Source organism: Pleurodeles waltl, chromosome 11 (genome assembly GCF_031143425.1).
Source record: "Pleurodeles waltl isolate 20211129_DDA chromosome 11, aPleWal1.hap1.20221129, whole genome shotgun sequence".
Taxonomy (NCBI): domain Eukaryota; kingdom Metazoa; phylum Chordata; class Amphibia; order Caudata; family Salamandridae; genus Pleurodeles; species Pleurodeles waltl.
The window spans coordinates 20,040,075-20,063,392 of record NC_090450.1 but is presented as its reverse complement, the minus strand read 5'-3'; the positions used below and the strand labels follow the sequence as shown (position 1 = coordinate 20,063,392).

The following is a 23,318-nucleotide window of genomic DNA, read 5'->3' as shown; positions in this document are numbered from 1 at the left end:
TAAGCCCTGTAAGTGTCTTACTTACCTGGTTAACCTAACAAATACTTACCTCCCCTAGGAACTGTGAAAATTGCACTAAGTGTCCACTTTTAAAACAGCTATTTGTGAATAACTTGAAAAGTATACATGCAATTTTGATGATTTGAAGTTCCTAAAGTACTTACCTGCAATACCTTTCGAATGAGATATTACATGTAGAATTTGAACCTGTGGTTCTTAAAATAAACTAAGAAAATATATTTTTCTATATAAAAACCTATTGGCTGGATTTGTCTCTGAGTGTGTGTACCTCATTTATTGTCTATGTGTATGTACAACAAATGCTTAACACTACTCCTTGGATAAGCCTACTGCTCGACCACACTACCACAAAATAGAGCATTAGTATTATCTCTTTTTGCCACTATCTTACCTCTAAGGGGAACCCTTGGACTCTGTGCATGCTATTCCTTACTTTGAAATAGCACATACAGAGCCAACTTCCTACACAGACCAACCATCTTTATTTAAATCCCCTATTGTTATTAGATTCTTGAAAGGTCTTCTAAATCAATATCCTCCAAAGCCATTCGTTATGCCGCAATGGGATTTGTCCTTAGTCCTGACTTTCATTATGGGGTCCCCTTTTGAACCTATGCATTCTTGCCCCTTGAGGTATTTGGTTTTAAAAACAGTCTTCCTGATAGCTATAACATCAGCAAGGAGAGTGAGTGAGTTGCAGGCCTTATCAGTAAAACCCCCTTATACAACTTTTTATGGGGATAAGGTGGTGTTGAGGACCAAGGCTGCTTTCCTCCCGAAGGTTGTTTCACCCTTCCATTTGGCTCAGGCAATTACTTTGTCCACGTTCTATCCTCCGCCTCATCCTTCCAAAGAGGAAGAAAGACTGCACCGTCTGGACCCAAAGAGAGCGTTGAGCTTCTTTATCGATAGAACAAAGGATTTCAGGCTGGAGGATCAGCTGTTTATTGGATACGTGGGCAAGATGAGAGGAAAGGCAGTCCACAAGAGAACACTATCCAGGTGGGTTGTTCTTTGCATTAAAATATGTTACTCTTTGGCAAAGAAGGATCCTCCTGAGGGCATTAGAGCTCATTCCACCAGAGCTAAGTCGGCCACTTCGGCCTTGGCCAGAGGTGTTCCTGTGGTCGACATCTGCAAGGCCGCAACTTGGTCGTCCCTTCACACTTTTGCAAAACATTACTGTTTGGATTCTGAGGTTAGAAGGGACGGCCATTTTGCACGGTCAGTGCTGCAGGATTTCTTGGTTTGACCATTTAGGCACCCACCGCCGGGCGTGGTACTGCTTTGGGACTCTATTCATGAGGTGAGGAATCCACAGGTAGTTGTATCCATCAGAAGAACGAGTTACTTACCTTCGGTAACGACTTTTCTGGTGGATACATTAGCTACCTGTGGATTCCTCACGGGCCCACCCGCCTCCCCGTTGCCTTTCTGGTCTTACCAAGTAATCCTTGAGTGCGCTCCTCTTGGTCTTTGAGGGTGCAATAGATGTATATATAATATATTTATATATATATATGTATATATGTATATATCTTTATGTATATACTTGGTGTGTGTATATATTTTAAAAGAGAGAGTTTTATATATATATATATATATATATATATGTACATAAAAAGATTTACAGTTATTCATACAATGTGGTGTATTTTTACAATATAATGGATGTTGCCTTGCTCTTTCATTGCATTGCCTGGTTGTTCTCATGCACGTAAAAAATGATTGGTACTGACGTCCGCACGTCGTCGAGGACCTCTTATTGCCTGTATGACGTCAGACGGCGTCGCGTGGGCGACAGTGACGTCCTCGTCGACGTGCAGAGACTAGTAAGAAGATTTCCGTCGAATGCTGGCGCCATGGGAGTATTCATGAGGTGAGGAATCCACAGGTAGCTAATGTATCCACCAGAAAAGTCGTTACCGAAGGTAAGTAACTCGTTCGTCTGGTCTCTGGGCTCCACTACCATACAAATGATGTGTGATGTCTGGTCTCTGGGCTCCACTACCATACAAATGATTTGCAATGTCTGGTCTCTGGGCTCCACTACCATACAAATGATGTGCGATGTCTGGTTTCTGGGCTCCACTACCATACAAATGATTTGCAATGTCTGGTCTCTGGGCTCCACTACCATACAAATGATGTGTGATGCCTGGTCTCTGGGCTCCACTACCATACAAATGATGTGCAATGCCTGGTCTCTGGGCTCCACTACCATACAAATGATGTGTGATGCCTGGTCTCTGGGCTCCACTACCATACAAATGATGTGCGATGCCTGGTCTCTGGGCTCCACTACCATACAAATGATGTGCGATGCCTGGTCTCTGGGCTCCACTACCATACAAATGATGTGCGATGCCCATCAAGTGTAGACTGTTGCATATGCAGCAATCTAAATAGATCCTGCATCCTACATTGAGTTGTAATGGATGTAGAATAGGCCTGGAGTGGAGGCAACATCTACATCACAGTTCCTCAAGTGTGTACTTGTTGCTCTGTCTGTAAGTTACTTTTTGTGACGAATCTATCTTTCAACTCATCTCTGTACTTTGAGATGTCTCAAGATGCCTCATGTGGCTGCTGCTAGTGGCATAGAGAACCTTCGCCTGACACGACAGGTTATGATTAGTTATGTAGTTCTGCAGTCCTTGTAGAGATTGGTTTGGCAATCTCCAGACAAGCTTTCATATCTTCCAAAATCCGTGACTAGTAATGTCTCAACACTAGTCAGTCCCACAGAACGTGGACTATTTCAGACAGGTTGGAGCATCTCGAGCAACTAGAATTAGGGAATAAGTTTGCAACCTGTAAACGAGACAAGCTCACGGGTCGTTCATGCAGGATGTTGAATATCTAAACTTGAGATGGGCTTCTTTTGGACCCCAGCCATGTAATAAGAGAAACTGCTTCCAGGTTTCATCCAGTCATAGCCATGAAATAGTTTGCCCGCCAAATGTTTTGGTAGCAGGCATTCCCTCTCAAGAAGAGGTGGTCCATAAGAACGGTACAAAAGTCAGTGAACCATTTTTGAAGGTAAAAAAAAAACAGTCAGTGGGACATCTATGGTATGAGCTCAAGGTGTTGCAGATAGGGGGATTGTTGCAGATACTTCCTGATAGACAAGCTGAAATGAATTCATATCCTCAAAAATCAGACAGTGCAACATGTATCATCAATAATTGTCATTGTAACTTTCCCTTTCTGGACTTTCCAACAAATGTCTTTCCCACATATACATACAACACTGTTCCCCTGGGTAGAAGTGTCTATATGTAATCTAATAATGACACTTACTTTCCTAATAGCTTGACGTCAGGTACAGGCATGGAAATTGGATTCTTCGCCGCCGCTAATTTTGCATCCCCCTTATACACACATCCTGACCCAGGTTCAAAGTGAAGCAATGTTCTTGCTCTGTGTGCCCACATGGCTATTTGTCTGCAGTTCCAAACTGTGCGTTTGTAACTAAGCCAGCCGGTATGCAAGATCTGTGGAATTTCAAGGGGGTACCCTCACAAGACTACAGTGTCCTGGGACATATACATTTAAGTGTTGGTGATAGCATGCCATAAGTATTTGAACTGATAACAGTAACAGGCGTCATGCACCATTCCTCTGGTTCTATTTCCAAGGATGCAACATAATTTCCTTTGATGTCACCATTGCTAGAGAAGCTGTATTCTGTAGTATTACTAGTGTTTTAAATGAACAAGTTACTTACCTTCAGTAATGCGTTATCTGGCAGAGACTATCTAGCTACAGATTAATTATTTTAGAATATTCCCCAGGCGTCAGACTGGATCCGAAAACCTTTCGTGAGCAGTACCCCTGTGAGCCAGTAGGTGGAGTAATTCAGCTCCCCATGGCATTGGATTATACTAATAAGTCCTGTAGGACCGACTGGGCAAAAATGACTATCTTGTCAGACCTGACTGTCTAGACCAGTGGTCTTCAAACTTTTTAATGCCACGCCCCCCCCCCTGTTAAAAAAAAAAAAATTCTTTGCCCCCCTCCCTCAGAATTTTTCACAATTATTTTAGAAAGATGGCAATGTTTAAATATGTCTAAACCTATTTAAACATTGCAGTGAAGTACTGTTACCTTTTTAAACCTGCAATAACATGCTTCTGCTTAAAACAAAGGCATGTTATCTGTATAATATTTCTTTTGCCCAGCGTTTGGCGCCCCCCCTGGGATCACTTGAGGCCCCCCTAGGGGGGCCCGCCCCCCAGTATGAAGACCACTGGTCTAGACAGTAATGTGTCGGAAACTTACGTACCCATTTTGCTGCCTGACAGATACCCAGGATAGGACCTCAATGAGCTATCACAATGATTGCAGCTTTGGCAATTGTAGAATCAGCGTACAAACCCTCTGGGGTTGCTTTTTGACCAGTGCAGATTTTGTTGCAGAGAATTATCTCTTTGGAGATGGTCCGCTTCTGCACTGCATTCCCTTTCTTGGCTCCGACCTACACAAAAGAGTTGATCGTCCACCAGGCACTGACAAGGTAGAACGCCAATGCTCTTTTTGGGTCCAGTCGATGGAGTCTCTCCTTTCCTTTAGAAGGGTGAGGTGGTGTGTAAAAAGTAAGGAGAGCGATGGATTGGCCTACATGAAATGGGGTAACGCTTTCGGTATGAAAGATGCCCTACAACCAATTTGTCAGGGAAGAAAGTGAGGTATTGAGGATGCACAGAGAGTGCCTGTAACATACTGAACCTCTGTGCAGATATCATACCCACTAGGAAGGACGTTTTCATGGTGAGAAGTCTGAGGGGGCAGATGTGGAGCAGCTCATAGGAAGCACACATCAGAAAAGTAAGAACCAGATTCAGGTCGCACTGGGGCATTATAATAGGCACTGGTGGCAACAAGTGTTAGAGATCTTTTAAGAACCTGTGTACCATAGGGGATTTGATAAGAGATGGTGGATCTGGCAACTGTAGCAATGTAACCTTTAAACATGCCAAGAAAAGGGCCTTCTGGGCCAAGGAAACCCTAAATAAGCGTACCTGAGAAAGGGGGTGCAGATAGGTCAACAAGCTTATCTGCACATGATGCCACAAACTTACTCCACCGGCAGACGCATACCGTCTTTCAGAGACGCCTGGCTCCCAAGACGAGATTGCAGAATCAGGCGGAAGCTGTTAACTGTTGCTGCTTAATCTTCATGTATGAAGGCAAAGCGTTTTCAGGTTCAGGTGCAGGATCCTACCCTACTGCTGCAGACAATCCTCCCCAAGAGGCAGACTGATCAGAGGATCAGTGCTGGTGCTAAAAAACTCTGAATATCAGACTGTCAGTGCCCAGTCCGGAGCCAGAAGAATGACTTGGGCCCAGTTATTTCTTATCTTCTTAATAACTCTGGACAGGAGTGGTATAGGCAGGATGGCATACAGGAGGCCAGAGCTCCACTCGAGATGAAAAGCGTCTCAAAGTGAGAGCAGCTTTGGAAACTCCTGTGCACCAAACTGCTGTCATCTGATAGACTCTTCTAGCCACAGATTCCTTATTTTAGAATATTCCCCAGGCGTCAGACTGGATACAGAAACCTTTGGTGAGCAGTACAACTGTGCACCAGCTGGTGGTGCCTTCGGTAAATAACACTGTTGTTCTCCGTGGAGGCGAACAGATCTAACCAAGGTTCTCCTCACTCTTAAAAGACACCCTGCGTCACCTTCGAGTAGAGATGCTATTCGGGATCCGCTAGGCATCTGCAGCTAGAAATTTCTATCAGATACTTCCTACCTCTAAGAAGTATATTGGAAAATCTCAGATCAGAGCCTGTCAGCACCAGGCCCTTAAACTCACGCCAATTTTGCTTCTTCCCACATTAACCGAATTAAGTGTGGGTTCACTGTGTGTATGGATAAAATACAACTTCATTTGCTATGAGGTTGTGAAAGGTAAAGAGGGACGATAGAGGATAAAAGGAAACCTAATGTGAAGGAGGGCAGAGGATGAGGATACAACTCTACCCAATCCTGGACCGTCACCTACCTTCAAACAAGCTGTTTACAATGCAACACTTGGCACATACTAAACACCTGGGAGCACAAGAGGGGTCCAGTCCATGTGAACCTTCAGCTACAAGATAAGCATACATCTGAACCAAAAAGGCACCGAGTCCCATATTAGAAGCAAGAAGGACCAGCAGAAGAAGAGTAGCATTATGTGAGTGCGATCTGTGTACCCCCATCTACATTCTTTACTAGAACCGGACAGGAAGCGCATAACCTCCTCCCACCTCAACGCTAATCGCCTTTGTCTCTTGACGAACCAAGGGCGGGAAGAATGGCTGCATGTCCCGTGCCCTAAGTACAGAGGACTCGCAAGACATTCTCAATGCTCTCAGACAACACAATTCCACCTTCATCTGCTTTTTAACCACAAAAGACACACTTCTGACATATGTTTTAAAACTATAGCCTTTATTCAAATTACCCACATTTTTTTTAACATGCTGGAGCTTTACATGAACCGCAATAGTCAGGCAACTTAAAAAAAAAAAGAGCTATCAGGTAATGTGTATGAACATTTATATTTTTTAACATTCTTAAAAATTATGGAATGTATTTACAGACATACAAATATAGGCTGGTGCTTTAAAAATCACATACTTACAGGTTTACAAGTTTTTATTTTATTTTTTTTAGATAAAACCATATCAGACTATTTAATAAAAGAATTTCAATACACTATCTGTACAAATGCAATGTCTAAGGATCCAAATCATTTTACTTCCCGCCCCTAGTTTCAAACAAACTTCAAAAAGGTAAATTTACAATAAAACCCTGCAAAGACTGTGTATCACCACCTACCATCACTCGGCTAAAGTGGCCCAACAACTTCACACGTGCAATAATGGAAGAATTTGTTAGAAGCCTACAATGACAAACACTGCAATCGCCTGCCATCAGATGCATGCAAACATGGCAGCCATTATGGAAGAGTACTTATCCCCTTCTTTTTAAGTGGGGTGTTTGCTGGGGAAGGTGAGAACATTTCTTTAATGAATTGGTAATGAAACTGGAAAGTTTAATTTAAAATAAACTACAATAAATATAAAAAAGGTTAAAAAAAACAAACAAAAAAAACTATCCAGACATTACTTCAAATAAAGAAACTTCAGTTGTATGGAACTGCTGTCATTGCAGCAATGGCAAATTTAGCAGTTACAAAATAGCTTTCTATTTACATGCTGTGGTAGAAGCTCTGCCATGCTGTCTCTCCTGCTATACACACTAATAAAAACAGATACAGTATCTGGGAACTGATGCCCTCATCTTGGTTCTTGGACTGGGTTTTAGCCACCAGAGATCTTTAGAGGTTTATTTGTGATTTAAGTGGAAAGAATCATTACAAAAAGACTCTCCACCACAGAGAAAATGTTGTATGGGTTGTGGTTGCTTGAAAAGTGTGAATCATATGAACCAAAGAACCAGTAGAGCTCTAAAAATACTAAGTGCATTACTGCATCTATTTCACTTCTTAAAGTGATACGGATGCTTGGGGTGCATTTACAGTAACAAACAGGTAAACAATTACCCATTAGCGGCCTTTGTCCTTTTTGTTCTGACAACTTTTGCACCCAAAACAATGGATACAATTCTAAGCTACAATGCACAAACCCCTGTTCAGATCATGCCACCAGTTTCCAGCACTGGGAAAGGACCTCACTAAAGAAGAGGAGCTTCTGCTCAAGAACACTCACGAGTTGTTTCGTACATTTCACTCTCCTGCTATGAGACAGCGTGTACCCTCAAAAGCGAGGGATCCCGAAGCGCCACCATGAATATCCATCAAGCCCAGGGTCCCGGGTAAAACCCATAGTACAGGATATGATGCTTTAAACAGATGGTTGATGTTGGTGCATCACTTAACGTGAAGCTGTAATACCCCAGGAATAGACAGCTTCCGGCGGTGAAAATTCTTCTGTTTACACCATTATCTGGGGTCAAATTCCTGGTCCCTAGTTTGCTATGAAGAGCATGGGCTTCTGGCCTTGCGAGCTCACAGTCGGCTGTGGAATTACTGTTAAACCTGTGACAGCAAGGTGCAGATAAAAATACAAGAAAACCACTGACAGAGAAGGTTGGTGAAATAAATGCTACAGGAGCAGCTGTTAAGAGGCAATGGTCATGCATGCACCCCCTCAAGGGGACCGGGCAGATGGAATGTTAGATTCTACTGATCTGAAGGATAGGTACTTAAATAAAACACATTTTGTACTTAAATACAGTTTCGAGCAGGAACCCTTTTCAGCCAGCTCAAGTCGTTGAATGGACTAAAAGTAGATTTAATATTTTCTGGTATAAAGCCAGTTGAGGTCACTGATTTTAAGGATAGGCTGAATTCTCATGGGTCACCATCCAGACAGAAACAAAGAGTAAACGCTGAACTAAATTAGATTAGATTAACTGGCTTGAGGTTAAAGAACAACCCCAGGGATACAAGTAGGAGTTAAGAAGGGAGCCAGCACTGAGGTATTCCCCCAAGATGGCTATTGTAATCTGGCCAATGTGAAGTAAACAATAGAACCAACACGTGGGTAACTAAAAGAAACATGTTGAATGCAAAAAGAAAATAACGCAATTTGTGAGTAATTGCACGCCTTCACAAACAGCACCATCTCTGGTGCTAGCAGAACTTCATAAACTGGTCAGACATACGTTATCAGCTCCACTGATACAGAACTCCTCTTGTCGCTAGTGATGTACCAGAACTTTACAAACATTGAGTCTACTGAATCACACACTGCCACCAACTGTAGCACATCTAATGATGGCAAAAACTCCACAAACCACATCATTTCTGGATCTAGGACAAGCAGTATCCCCTCTAGTGACAGGACAAGACTGCATTGCCTCGAACGACAGTCCTACCCAAACGTTCTAGTGGTAACACAACCCAGAAGCGGCATCGTTTCTAGGGTTCTCCTGAAAAGAGAGGAGCATGATGCAGTCCTTCTAACCAATTCCCAACTAGCCTTCCTTTCTCCTAAAGTCTCCTAAAAGTCGATTCAAAAGTTTTCAATTACACTGTGTGTAACCCTTTGGTTACTTTTATGGTGATAATCGAGTAGTACACAGTGTACAGTAATAATAATAAGAAGAACGTCCCCGAGACCTCTTCTAACACATGAACAGGCTCCTACCCGTTGGCATCTTTAATTCTGAAAAGCACACTGGCATCTCGTGGAATGGTCTGAAATGATCTTCAAAACATCACCATTGTCTAGCGCCCAGAAGGATCGGAGCGCCATGGAGAAAGCCCCTTCCAGCACACACGTCTGCGGGACTCGTGACACATCTGCGGGACTCCTTCACTTGAGTTACCAGTTGACAATTTCCATGTGGCAGAGGGGGCTGCACTGCAGGACAGTGTTCTTCAGACCTTCCCAGGTTTAGAGTGAGGAGCTTGGTAGATTGTTTTTTAATGATGTTAGGGATTGTCAAGCGCAAAGATTTAACAGGTTACACACATTTCAGTCACTAAAACAGATCTAAGCTGAAAAACGAAACTATGTAAACTAAAGGGACAATCTGTTAGGGGTAGAGTGTAAGGGTCACGAGACTCGTGGTGTTTGGGAAGTTACCGGCGTTATCCACAGGATTTGCAAATTGTACTCGGATGATAATGAAGGTCAGAGTTTGGAGATGAGGGGACCTGAGGCCAAGTTTGTGTCAGTGGAGTGATACCTAAATTGAATGGTGTCAGACAGGCCTCGAGGGGCATGAGACCAGCAATTCCAAGAAGGAGGTCGGTGTGTTTGTCGTAAGTTGGTGCCCATTTCAGGCCAGTCCCACAAAGCACACTCAGAGGGTCAGATTTATATGGGGCGTCCTTGGCATTTAGAGCTCCACTACCCTCAAACCAGTGACCGTGGAAACATAAGTCTTCTACATGAGGACCGGTGCTACAGGTGGCTGGATCGTTTCGACTCGAGTGATTCCTGACCATACATAACAAGTCAACTCGCTCTCCGTGGGGAGTCATTAAAAACAATAATTCAGGTTATGTATTAATGGCAAAGTTGCATTAGAGTGCCATGAAGGTACTACTAGGCTGGTTTCGAAGACCTGCAGATATTCAACCAAGAACAATATTAATGAGGCAGGATTCTTTCTGACAATCTTTGAGAACCTCTGCTTAGATGGAGGAATTAAAGGGGAAGCAGCACGCTTTCCAAAATTTGAAATGATGCCCCTGTTAGCCACTAACCATGCACACAGGGGCACCCAGTAACCATCAAATCGTGGTCACTGACGGAGTGAAATGCCAAAAAGTAGCTTTTTACCAAAGGGACATAACAGGGAGAACGCCGAGGTCCACGAGACCCCTGTCTGACTCGTTCTTCCTGCCCCTGGCGTACACAGCTATCATTTGCTTGGTGAAAACACTCCCTTGTGGATACCTTTGACTCTGCAAATGATCAGGGACTTACGAGGCCATTTGGCAATCCTTCAAATCACAGATGCTGCCAGAGTGATTGAAATCTAAACCTCAACCTGTGATTCAGAAAGGACTGAACTCGCCTTCTGCTTATGGTTTGCAAAACACTGAAATGTTGACACTGAGCTGCAAAGACATTTGCATCTGACAACTTAATTTTAGTACGTAGTGTTTGGGTTCCTCACCTTTTTTAACACGCTTTCTGAAGATGATACAGATCTCATTCTTAATATCAAGACTCATCTGAAGCCTCTCAGCTTGGAGACCCATGAATGAAGATGGTAGAAGAGCAGTGCCCTAGAGTGTAATAATGAGGTACGAGTCTGTGACAGTCTGATTACAGGTCCTTTTATCGATGTTCATTAGGCTACTTTTATTCTGATCAAAAATTTAACATGATTTCGGACATATTAATAACTTTTTTTATATATTAAACTGGTTTCTATTTAGTTTAAAAAGCATGATTCAGATGAATTATATATACTAAGTGGTTAATGTGCCATGCTCTCAACTAGTCAATATGAGCTGTAACTAGCCATGACTGCTCAATAATCACACATTAAAATTTGAGTTGACCTTTCTACTCCTGACACACTTTACTCGTCCACAGTTTATGAGCAATTTCTGCTCACCTGCCCTTTACTTCTCTGCTGTGCCTCAGCCGCCTCACGCATCAGGGTCGGCCTTTACTTCTCTGCTGTGTCTTACACATCAGGGTCAGCCTCCTCACCCATCAGGGTCAGCCTTTACTTCTCTGCTGTGTCTCACCCATCAGGGTCAGCCTCCTCACCCATCAGGGTCAGCCTTTACTTCTCTGCTGTCTAACACATCATGGTCAGCCTCCTCACACATCAGGGTTGGCCTCCTCACACATCAGGGTCGGCCTTTACTTCTCTGCTGTGCCTCACACATCAGGGTCAGCCTTTACTTCTCTGCTGTCTAACACATCATGGTCAGCCTCCTCACACATCATGGTCAGCCTCCTCACACATCATGGTCGGCCTCCTCACACATCAGGGTCGGCCTCCTCACACATCAGGGTCGGCCTTTACTTCTCTGCTGTGCCTCACACATCAGGGTCAGCCGCCTCACACATCAGGGTCAGTCTTTACTTCTCTGCTGTGCCTCAGCCTCCTCACCTATCAGGGTCAGCCTTTACTTCTCTGCTGTGCCTCACACATCAGGGTCAGCCGCCTCACACATCAGGGTCAGTCTTTACTTCTCTGCTGTGCCTCAGCCGCCTCACACATCAGGGTCAGCCTCCTCACCTATCAGGGTCAGCCTTTACTTCTCTGCTGTGCCTCAGCCTCCTCACCCATCAGGGTCAGCCTTTACTTCTCTGCTGTGCCTCAGCCGCCTCACGCATCAGAGTCAGCCTCCTCACCTATCAGGGTCAGCCTTTACTTCTCTGCTGTGCCTCAGCCGCCTCACGCATCAGAGTCAGCCTCCTCACCTATCAGGGTCAGCCTTTACTTCTCTGCTGTGTCTCACACATCATGATCAGCCTCCTCACCTATCAGGGTCGGCCTTTACTTCTCTGCTGGGCCTCAGCCGCATCATAAATCGTGCAGTCGGTCCTATATTCCTCCCCCGCTCTCTCCGCCTGGTCCTCGTCCAGTAGTGCCTGCTCTTTCACTCACTCCTGTTAGGAGTGATACACTGTGCACTCACTGCATCTGCAGAGTCCTATCTACTTTCTGTTACTGCCAGATTCCCTTTCCTCTGAGCTCCTGCTCTCCCAGGTTGGTTATCAGTTCAGCAGCTTCTGAGCTCCTTAATCTCCAGCCCACATCAATTCTTTGTCTTGTCTGCTGATGCTTAGCTCAACAGTTCTTGCCCTTCTTAATATCCAGTCCATGCTGAAGAAGCATGCTCTTCAGTTCCTGCTTTATTCTTCAGTCCATCTAGCAGAAGCGGTTATTACTCTCATCCGCTGCCAGTTCAACAGTTCCTGCCCTTTTTAGACTTTCTAACCTTAACACTCATCTCTTGATATAAGGTCACAGCTCTGAACCTTCTCATTTCCTAAGGAGTCGAGCCCTAGGAGTACTTTTCTCTCCAGCTTTACAACCTGCTCTTTAACCCTGTCCGAGGCACAGGTGGTCCTCTGTTCTAAGGTGGACGTGCTCTCCCTGCTTTCCCAGCTCTTACTCAGTACCTCAAAGCACAGGGCTTCATGAACTTTTGCAGGCGTCTCCTTTGTCAAATCGCTTGTTCAAGATCTGCTCCGAGGACAGATGCACAAGTTACAGTAGAAGGGATGATAGAATGTGCACAGCCATCCTTTGACAGAACGGCTCAGCGGACTCGTTAGTGCTTCCGCGAGATGCCGACACAGAATACCGCTCGATCTCACCTCCTGAACCACAGATGGCCAAGTCTTCACAGCCGCTAGGCTTGTAACGCAGCCCAACATCTTTTTCAATAAGATGTCACCTGGATTGTCACAGTCTGACTCTCCTCACAGTGCCAACCTCATAGCAGGTGAACTATAAAAGACCTTCTAAACAGCAGTCTCTTCTTAACCACATAGGCTCAAATAAAAGCTGATGCTGTTGTCGTCACTGTGGCACGCAAATACAGTCCCATGGTATCCAACGCCAGACGTAGGGTACACAATGCCAGATCCACCCAAAGCCTCACCAACTGACTTCAATGTTGCTGATTTGCAGGCTCCTACGACTCGGCCTGCATTCCTTTACAAAAGAGAGGACCTAGCAGAGGTCCATCCATCCCAGCATATGAAGCTCTTATAACAGATGCTTCAAGAGTATCACAGCAAGTGCTTCCTACTTCTTATCCAATCCATGTCTCTAAACATGGCTGCGGGCCTCTAAAGGGATCACTAACATTCTATCAAACTCTTTCTTAACTGTATGTCGGGCGGCATCTCACCTGAGGAAGATATGCTTTCAGAGCGGCACAGAGTAAGTAACTGTAAAAAGCAACTAAAGTGAGAAGTTTAAAGTCATTGTTTTTAAAGTGCAAAGATGCCGTCGTGTGAGGGGAAACTGCTGGTAAGATCTCTTGGTTATGATGGCTCACAATAGCCCAAGTCAAGGAAATGGAGGAAGCAGCTTCTTCTAAAAGATGGAAAGACATGGATACAGACAGTGGTCCTGAGGAGCACATAGTGGTCTGAATTTACTTCTGGAAAGGGGGGCGGAAGGGTGAAGAAGCAGAGCTCATCAGAGGGTTAGGGAGCTGGAAGCCAGGGAATGCTTCCTTTGCATGAAAGGAAGGAGCACCGACAGACCCACTCCCAACGCGCTACAGGGTGGCAAAGGACATGGTATTCCAGACAGCAACTCTGAGAAAACCTCAGTTATCAGGGATAAGCAACTGTGGTTTCTTCAGAAAGGCAAAAAAACTAATCATCACTTAAAAAGTGAACTGCAAGTGAACCATTTGTAGAAATGTTCCTAACTCGTTTCCAGCCAACAAACATGGCCCTGTCCAAGACATTTCCGGAACAGAAAAAGTCTCTTCTATTTTAGTAGCCCTGATTCAGAAAATGTACCATCCTTGGTGGGCTGCTTCGATTGAAGATATTTTGGTTTCACACATATTAAGGTTATGAATTAACAAACTTTAAAACCCCCTGCATGAAAGGGAAGTCAGCTAGGCCAGATCACACGCCAACCCTCTCCTCTTGTCACTCTCGGCACATCAGAGGCCCAACAAGTGGCAATACGACCGCTCCTAGTGTTTCATGAGTAACATCCTGGGAGCAACTGCGGTGCACGAATATATCTCTCATTCCATGTCCATTGCGACACAGATGCAATGTTTATACATGATTAATTAGCCACCATTTCCATACTTGTTAAATGGACATGGAGGCCTTCTCCAAAAAAAGTGGAGGAATAAAAATATCTTCCCGCTCAGATTCTCGGAAACAGTGACATAGTTCTGACGATGAGCTAGAACAGCCCAGTGCTAGATTTGTGTTTTTTTGTGGTGGAGACACCGCAGGAAGAACATCACAGTCTTCAGTACAACAATGTCGCCTGGGGCACTCCTTCACACTGTAGACAATTGTTGGTGTTTTGGTGGGGCCAGTTCAAGAAGAGCTTTCACAGTCCCCGCCACATGAGCCAGGCCCTTTTCTTCAAGGATGTGTAGAGGAAGGCACAAGCACTCCTGAAAAGAGGGAGGTTTGGAAACAGGCAAAACAAAACAAAAACAAAAAAAATGAAGGATGAACAATGTAACTTAAAGACTAAATGAAATAAACAAATGAAAAACAGAGTAACATTTGGGATACTGAATGAAACTCAAAAATATAATGAGCAAAACTGAGTGTATCACACTACGGCGATAGCAGAGACAAGATAAAGGGACAAAGGACATAAGGGTCGCTTTGGCAGAGAAATATACTTTTGAGCAATACGTTCACAAGCAGATGAACACTAACTTGCACTCTCACTCTCTGCATGCAAGGAATTAACAAAAAATACATATATTAACATTTCAACAGCTGAAGTCCTTATATCATAAAAAAGATTTTAACTTTAGCAATCCACTGTTTTTTTTTACTTGACTACCTATCAACTTTAGAGTTTGTGTATGAAGTCTTAGGCCTAGGACCAGGCAATCACAGCTCTCGGTTTGCAATTAAGAATACACAGGGGAATAAGAGTACTTAAGAGACAAAGGGGGTCATTACGACCCTGGCGGCCGGCGGTAAGGTGGCGGTAACACCGCCAACAGGCTGGCGGTGTACCGCCAGCAATTATGACCGTGGCGGAATTGCCACAGCCATACCGCTGGCCCCTCCAATATGCCGCCAGGATTCCGCCTGGCGGTCATAACCGCCATTGAAAGGCTGGCGGTAAGGGGAATTGGGGTGCCCCTGGGGGCCCCTGCACTGCCCATGCACTTGGCATGGGCAGTGCAGGGGCCCCCAGGCATAGCCCCGTCACTTATTTCACTGCCCGAATTTAGGGCAGTGAAATGCACGACGGGTGCTACTGCACCCGCTGCACATCACCATTGCCGCCGGCTCTATTACGAGCCGGCAGCAATGTTGATGTGACATTTCCGCTGGCCCAGCGGAAATGTCATAATAGGGAGCCAGGAATACCGCCGGCAATGGCGGTATTCTGTCTCCTGCGGAAGACCGCCGAGGTCGTAATGACCCCCAAAGTCCTGTGTTTAACCATGAATCTAGCACAACATATTAAAAGCACTGTATTTCAGAGGTGCTGGAACACTTTTCACAGTGAAGGTGGAGGCATCAATGTTATAGCACTGAAGTCACAGGGATTGTGAGAAATCCAGGTGTCTCACAAAAAAGAAGTGTACCAATCTCACCCATTCAGCAGGAGAGTGGTAGGGTGCAATAGTGCTGGTGATTTACTTTGGAGTACAGGGTCACAAATATATTATTCAATCATGGTGTGGTAGTGCACCACCATTTACTGACTGCACATTTTTAATTGAAATGGCTACAAAATTCGCATACATTCAGTTTTACTGCTAAAACTATATAGCGCACAAATGGTAATGCGTGAAATTGGGCTTCAGCACATTCCTACCAATTATACATCATTAAGTGTGTTAAACTGTTTTCATCCTATTAAAATCTTTGCTTTTACCACACTTTAGAAATGCAAACAAAGTGCTTCATTTATGAGTTCTTCACTGTTGATGTAGTGTCAAGTATTTGCCCTGTTATTTTACAGGTATTTAAATGCTGTGTATTAGAAAAATTCCGACATCTTAGATTCTCTTTTCACGCTCCCAGGATCTGTGTCTACATGTAATCCACATTTAGACAACTAGAAAGTGAAGCTTTCTTCTCACTCACAGAAGAACAGTGCAGGAAAAAGCTCCCTTCTGGCCGGATGTCAACAAATATGCATCAACCCAGCTCTACAGGGTGCCTTTCTAGCTCAGTCGTGCTCCATGAAGGAATTACTTACTCTACAAAGACTAGAGCCACAGGAGGAGGTTAGATGTCTAAATGCTTTTAGAAAAGCAGCCATCTATCCTTTGCAAAAGTAACTTGCTCCTTTGACATCAATATGGAAAGAAACCTTTCAACAGCCCTCTATCAAATTGTTGAGCCACCTGTGGAAGGAAACATTTCAACAACCCTCTATCAAATTGTTGAGCCACCTGGTGGTAAACGCATTAAGTAGAAAGCTTCCCGGAAGAGATCATCAAGGAAAAACAGTGGCTCACTTTGAATATATGCATACCTGTGAAGGTTTCTTTCCGGACTGTGAAACCACCAGCATTAAAGCGTTGCCACATCTTCACCCAGAATAGTTTGTAGCATTCTCCATCTTGGTTGGATGAACTCTCTTCAACTAAGTCGAGAGAATGTCCCAATTCTGACTTTTCTGGTGCAAGTATTAGCAATATTATTGATGTTTTAGAAACGCACAGTGAGTACTGGCGACACTGTGGCATTGCTTTATCTTTATTAAATGTTATTGTGATATCAACAGTAGTTGATGCTGCTTAGTACAAGCAACATGTTAGATCCCCAGAAGGCTCGCTCCCAAGTTAACTACATTAAAGCGAGATGCCAGATTGTGTATAAGCCTCAAAGACCACAAAAACCCAGAACTTCTACTGATGGGCATTTCTCGGTCTGAACATCACGAACACGTTGACGTTCACTGAATGGCATAAACAATGTTTACAGCGCTTAATCGGTCCTCTGCCTACCAAGAGGCAGATTTGCACTCATATCTAGCACACTTGACATCATCTGTCACTCTTTGTTGGGGGAATGATACCGAGAGATGCCACTTGGGCAAGAATCCGTGTTTTCTTTGGCACATAAGGGGTCTCCTACTGTGAGGTCAAAACGTGTGGGTGAGGCCAACTACAGAAGGTGAACGCTGTGGCAGATGGTGTAAAATGGTACACATACAAAAGAAATGGAGATTAAGACAGAGGTTACCTCCCTGTAATTGTAGCTCTCCAGTGTTGGTGCCTTTCACACATTAACATTAATCCAGTATTTCTCATCACCAGGATGGGACTCTTCAGTACATCAACATATAGAACAATTTTAGAAATAACATGAGACATACGTATGACTAGACTCCCTCTTTGAGTAATAATAATGGACAGTTGTATTTTAGTTTTGGTGATTCATTAGTTAAGGTGGGTGCAAACAGGGTTTGCCTGCAATGCCACTACTGATGTAGCTGGGTTTCTTTAAGGGTGTGATCCAGAGACAGGTGAACTCAAAATGGTAAAAAAAAAAAAATATAGAGTGGAATTCACTTTGTTCCTTCTTGAATAAACAGTATGTTGCATACTGTTCCAACAATTGTGCAGACTGGTAGATAAGGCGAACAGGCGAGTTATAGAAAAAATACAATTTGACCAAGGCCAAAGGGATGATTTGGCAACCTGTTAAGACATTCAGAAAGTACTGTACCACTCAACACTCCACCAAGGTGGGAAAGCATAGATGGGTGGTCAGGAGGAAAGATCGCCCTGGAAGGCAGGTCAGAGGAGAGCATTTAAAGTATTCAGAGTATCTGATGAATGATAAAAAAAAAATCAATACATATTTTGATTAAAAGAAGGGATAAAAACCAGTAGAATATTGTGAAGGAGGCTATGAGGAGTTGAAATACTTAAGGTATGCTACCAAAGAAATTTGAAATACCAATCAGAAGTAATGTCAGTGGCAATGTCTCGCTTCAGTCTTGACGGAGAGTGCCAACTAAGCATGACGTAAGAGTAAAAGGAACAAAGGAACAAAGAACATATTGTGTAGATGTAGGATTTTGCTGTATGTCCGATTTGTGTGTTATGTTTCTTTGTAACATGTGTATGGATGTTATCTGTACATAAGAGTGAGTGTAGTTTGTAAATATTTAAGTTGTGTGATAAGGGCAAGCGGTGTGGCATAAAGAGGATGTGCGTGATGCATTTCCCACTTTCATTGAACTCTTTTAGTCCTTACTGATGCTGACCCTTAATTGATCAATCAAGGTGAGAAGTGAAGTACTCCAAGATATCAAGGTCAGGAATTCCTGTGTTGCTCAGAACTGTGGAGGAAGTTTCCTAGGGATGTAATGGAACAGGTTCATCAATATTAAATTACTCTTCAGAGTACAATTGTGCAAAATAAGTAACATAAATGAGTTTCTTCTAGGGAAGAAGAGGCTGGAACAGTAAAGGTTCCATTGCTTAGAGCACGATGTTGGCCTCAGTTTGGAGGTACAAAAAATGTAAAAGTCTATCAGAATACTAGACTACCTCTACTTGCAGGTCAAATGAGAGACTCTAAAGCCTAAATAACAAAACATCTACCCCAAAGTATAGTCCTATGCAAACTACAGATCAATAGTGAATAATTCAGTACAAGTTGCAGGACTTCTCGTAAGACAAGGTTGGTGTGAAGACTTCTTTGTGGTATTCTGGACTGATTGGACTTTCTGTTATGGGTGGCCAGCTCGCCATAAAGGGGTTCATGGGGTGTCAGCCGAACTGGAAATAAGTATCTATGCCCCTTAAAGGAACAGACCGAGGATATCAAGTGACATAGTACAGTAACATGTTACTCAAAACTATTAAAAGGAGATGGACAGTGCAGTCTCAACCCAAGCAGACCACAAGATTATTAAGGATGTGAAGGGTGGCTTTTGAGGTCCTTATCACTAGATATATAAACCCGTCCTATGTCTTGGGTCACTACTAAGGCAACACTTGTCGTGAACAAGAAAAGCAATTTCCCATGCTACTACATACTTACTAGTGTGACTCTATAATTACAATAAGATGTCCTGCTGGATATACACAAGATAGTGCATTAGTAAAAAAAAGCTGAGATATTAATGTATGTGTCTTTTAACATTTTTATTATTCATGGTTTAGTTCTGACATGTACCTCCACTTTTGGGTATTAACTTTGTGAGGCCATGCACAATGCCAACTTCTTAGATTTAAGGACAGCTAAATGGATTCCTACCATTTTGCAACGTGAATGGACATACTTTCACAAAGAAGAGGTTCCCAATGTGGTATGGAGACACCAAAACATGGTGCACAGTAGTAAATGTCTACTGGTACAGGATTCTGGAGCAGAACAAACAGTAAAGGTTTTATGACCTACACAAAATGTAGTGCCTGTATGGAAGAAAGCTTGGCTGTGAAAACTTTCAAGATGTTCTCCAAGTTTAGCTCTACAGAGAGCACATGGGGTTTAAAAGCATGTGGCCTCATAATCATGTCCAGTTTGTGTGTTTAATTAATTGGTAATAAGGGAGTATTAAAAGATCAATTAACACCCTGAGCATGGTTAAAAGGAGAATATCAGCATGATAAAGATGTAAACCCGAGTTGATGGTTATGATGTCATTATATTAAGACGAAGATACACCCTAAAAATCCAATGTTGGCCTTCACAGACCCAGTCAAATACCCAGTTTGTTGTGCTACTTTAGAAGGAAGGCTGAATTACTTATGCAAAACACTACCCTTCACATGCTGAACTGTTGATATATTTGAAGGGACTTTTTACATTATAGAAATTAGAATAAAAGTGGTTATGAAGTCCTCCAAGTTGTGCTAATTCTTGTTGTCTGGTTCAAAATGAATTTGCCCTGAAGAAGGCTCACCGCTGTCCTTCCTGACATGCTGTACAAATATAAACGCAGCTGTATTAGCGACAACAAAATATGTGGTAGAGACATATTCTAGTTGCAGATTCCTTACCGACCCACTTATCGTCCCGGCTTGCGAACTGATTTCGAGGGATAGAGATAGGGATTACCCCTTCATGACCTTAGCTCTGGTGCGCCAATCATAGCGGTTCTGTGCTTTGGCGTGGAAAGTCGTTAAAAGAAACTGACGTCGCTGCGCTGAGGCATCGTCTATGTACTATTCCCGACGTCAGCACGGTGACGACGACAACGGAATCAACCGACGTGCAAGTGTATTGCACAAAGAAAAAATTCTCCGGATCCAGTCGGATCTCTGCCTCTCCGCCCCAACCGAGAAGCGACGCATCTGTCACTGTGGATAGATCTGGCTGGGGAAGGGAGAGGGAGCTGCTGTGGACCCAATGCAGATTCCAAAGCCACCACTGCAGGTCTTTTGCAGTCCCCTAAGAGATCTGGACGATGTTAGAGAGATTCACCTGTGTCCAGAACAGTTCCGATGAAAGGGAGCATCTGAGAGGGAGTCAGGTGTGACTTCAGCACATTGATAGTGAACCCCAGCTTGTGCAGGAGGCTCGCTGTAGTCTGAAGGTGGGAGACGACTTTCTGGGGCGAGTCCACCTTCAACAGCCAGTCGTCGAGGTAGGGAAAGAGACTCCTAACCTGCAGAGATGAGCTGCAACCACCTCCATTACTTTCGTGAACACCAGAGGGGCGCTGGTAAGGCTGAAGAGGAGCATGGTAAACTGATTGTGCTCATGACCTACCACGAATCGCAGGTAACGTCTGTCAACAAGCAGGACGGGAATGTGGAAACAAGCATTCTGCAAGTCCAACGCTACCATCCAGTCTCCTGGGTCTATACAAGACAGGACCTGAGCTAGGGTGAGCATTTTGAATTTCTCCTTCTTGAGGAAGTAGTTGAGGTCCCGAAGGTCTAGGATAGGACGCGAACCCTTGTCCTTTTTCAGCACCAGAAAGTAGCGGGAATAACAAATACGACCTACTTCTGGCACAGGGACCTTCTCTATGGCTCCGTTGGCAAAGGATGCTGCTACTTCCTAGCAGAGCAGTGCCAAATGATCCTCCGGAAGTTGGCTGATTGATGGCGGCATGGCTGGTGGGGCCGATTCGAAGGGGAGTGAATAGCCCATTTGAACTATCTGCAAAACCCACCTGTCCACAGTGATGGACTCCCAGTGGAGCAGGTGATGGTGAATCCTCCCACCAACTGGATTGGAGTGATGGGACGGACTAGGAGGGTTTGGAGGCTGCAGCAGGGGTAGGGCTGGACTTGGCAGATCTCTCATTCCCTGTCCCACATGGGAGTCCGCGTCCCCAGTCACACAGCGGCTGAACAGCATGGGTGGTACCATGGCTGGGTGGGGGATGAGACAGGGAGCCCCTTCTGTGGCCACAAAAGGGGTGAAAGGCAGACTGTTGGGGACGAGGGGCAGCGGAAACGCCAAGGGACCGAGCAGTAGCCCAGGAGTCCTTGAATCTCTACAAGGCCGAGTCCGCCTTGTCTCCAAAGAGACGGGAGCCATCTAAGAGCATGTCCATAACAGACTGTTGGACTTCCCCCGAAAAACCAGAAGTACGCAACCAGGTATGGTGTCTCAAGACCTATGTCGTAGCAACCGATTGGCCCAGAGAGTCGGTCATGTCCAGCACACATCGGATCGTGCACTTCGCCGCATCGCTCCCATAGTTAACAGCTTGTGAGTCGATAGCACAGGCCTCCTCCGGTTTCTGCGGCAGAACTTGCACGAGCTACCCTATCCCACATAAAGTGGGTACATCGGCCGAAAGGAATGCAGTGTTCACAGACCGCAGCACGAGACTGGAGGAAGAAAACATCTTCTTCTGAAATTGTTCCAGCCTTTTTGATTCCCTATCAGGGGGTGCGGAAGGGAATGCGCCTGAGGAAGAGGAAGCCTGGATGACAAGAGACTCAGGCATAGGGTATTGATACAGGAATTTAGGGTCGTTGGGGTGGGCCGATGGCGCGTGTGATAGTCCTATTCACAGGAGCCCCTGTGTTGGGTTTGGACCAAGTACTCAGTAGGAGGAGATAGCATGCCAGCGTCTGGAGAAGTGTCCAGTCCCCTGGCCTCGCCCAATTCCTGTGCCCAGTCCAAAGATGGGTCATCCTGGTATTCAGGGACCCCTCCAATCCTTCCCCGAATTCGGACCCATAAGGACTAGGGTCCAAATCTGACCTGGGGTGAGTAGGCTCCATCAAAGACAGAGGCGACTGATGTCGTTCCAACTCTGAATTGTGAGGGATAAGGATCGGGTCGATGGTGGGCACCACCAAAGTCAGGAGCATCGACAATCGAACCGGCGCTGGGGAAGGTCTCACTGGTACGACCGGGGTCAGTGTAGATCCAGAGGGGACCTCGGTGGCCGGAGCCAAAGCTGCCGGCGCAGAACCCAAAGGCCCCTCGACAGAATCCCTTGGGCCTGTAGGTGCCGTATCAGGATCGGTCCACCCAAAAATGAGGCGCATAGCCTCATTAAACTCCTTTAATTTGGCAGCGGTCGGTCTGGTGCCGGAAATTCAGGGAATCGTGGAGAGGACCCTGAAGCAGGCTCTGAAGATGGAGGCCTCGAGCGTCGACGCTCCTCCCTTGTCACATCAGCCGAGCAACGGGGTAAAGTCGAAGGGCGACAGGACCGCTTCGACGACTACTTCTTCTTACCTGTGCCCGAAGACTTGGAGGAAGAAGAATGGTGGTGGCTCAGATAACAGCCTTGAGACCTTCTCCTCGAGTGAGACCAGGACCTACGCGGAGTCTAGCGCCGGGCGGCCATGAGCTTGAGGGACCGCTCCCTCAAGGCCTTCGGGTGCATGGCCCAGCACTCTGAGCACAACTTTGGGTCGTGGTCATGCTCCAAACTACACAAACAGAACCGATGCGGATCCGTCACCGACATCATGCGGTGACAGTCCTCGCACAGCTTGAAACCAGTCTTCGGAGACACCTCGACGCACCAAAAACTTACCAAAAACTCGACAAAATGGTTGAACTCGGTCAAAAAGAGACCAGGGTATCTCTCTGAATCAGCACGTGGTGCAGAAAGAAAAGAACTGACGTCACTGCACTGAGGCGGTGTCTATGTACTACTCCTGATGTCATCACGGGGACTACGATGCAAACAACGTCAACTACCGACGCCCAAGGGTAT

The 23,318-nt window shown here is 44.9% G+C and overlaps 1 protein-coding gene across 9 annotated transcripts in view; it reads right to left on the bottom strand.

Moving 5' to 3' along the window:
- Window positions 1–6,443: 6,443 nt before the first annotated feature.
- Window positions 6,444–23,318, bottom strand: part of LRCH3 (leucine rich repeats and calponin homology domain containing 3) — a 311,841-nt gene continuing 294,966 nt past the window's right edge. For 7 of the 9 annotated variants that reach the window (XM_069212842.1, XM_069212846.1, XM_069212843.1 and 4 more), the window contains one exon: window positions 6,444–14,631. In XM_069212842.1, the coding sequence (XP_069068943.1) occupies window positions 14,512–14,631 (120 nt within the window). In that variant the 3' untranslated portion in view covers window positions 6,444–14,511. The remainder of the gene's footprint in view (window positions 14,632–23,318) is intronic. The other 2 variants (XR_011199322.1, XR_011199321.1) reach the window with 2 other exon arrangements.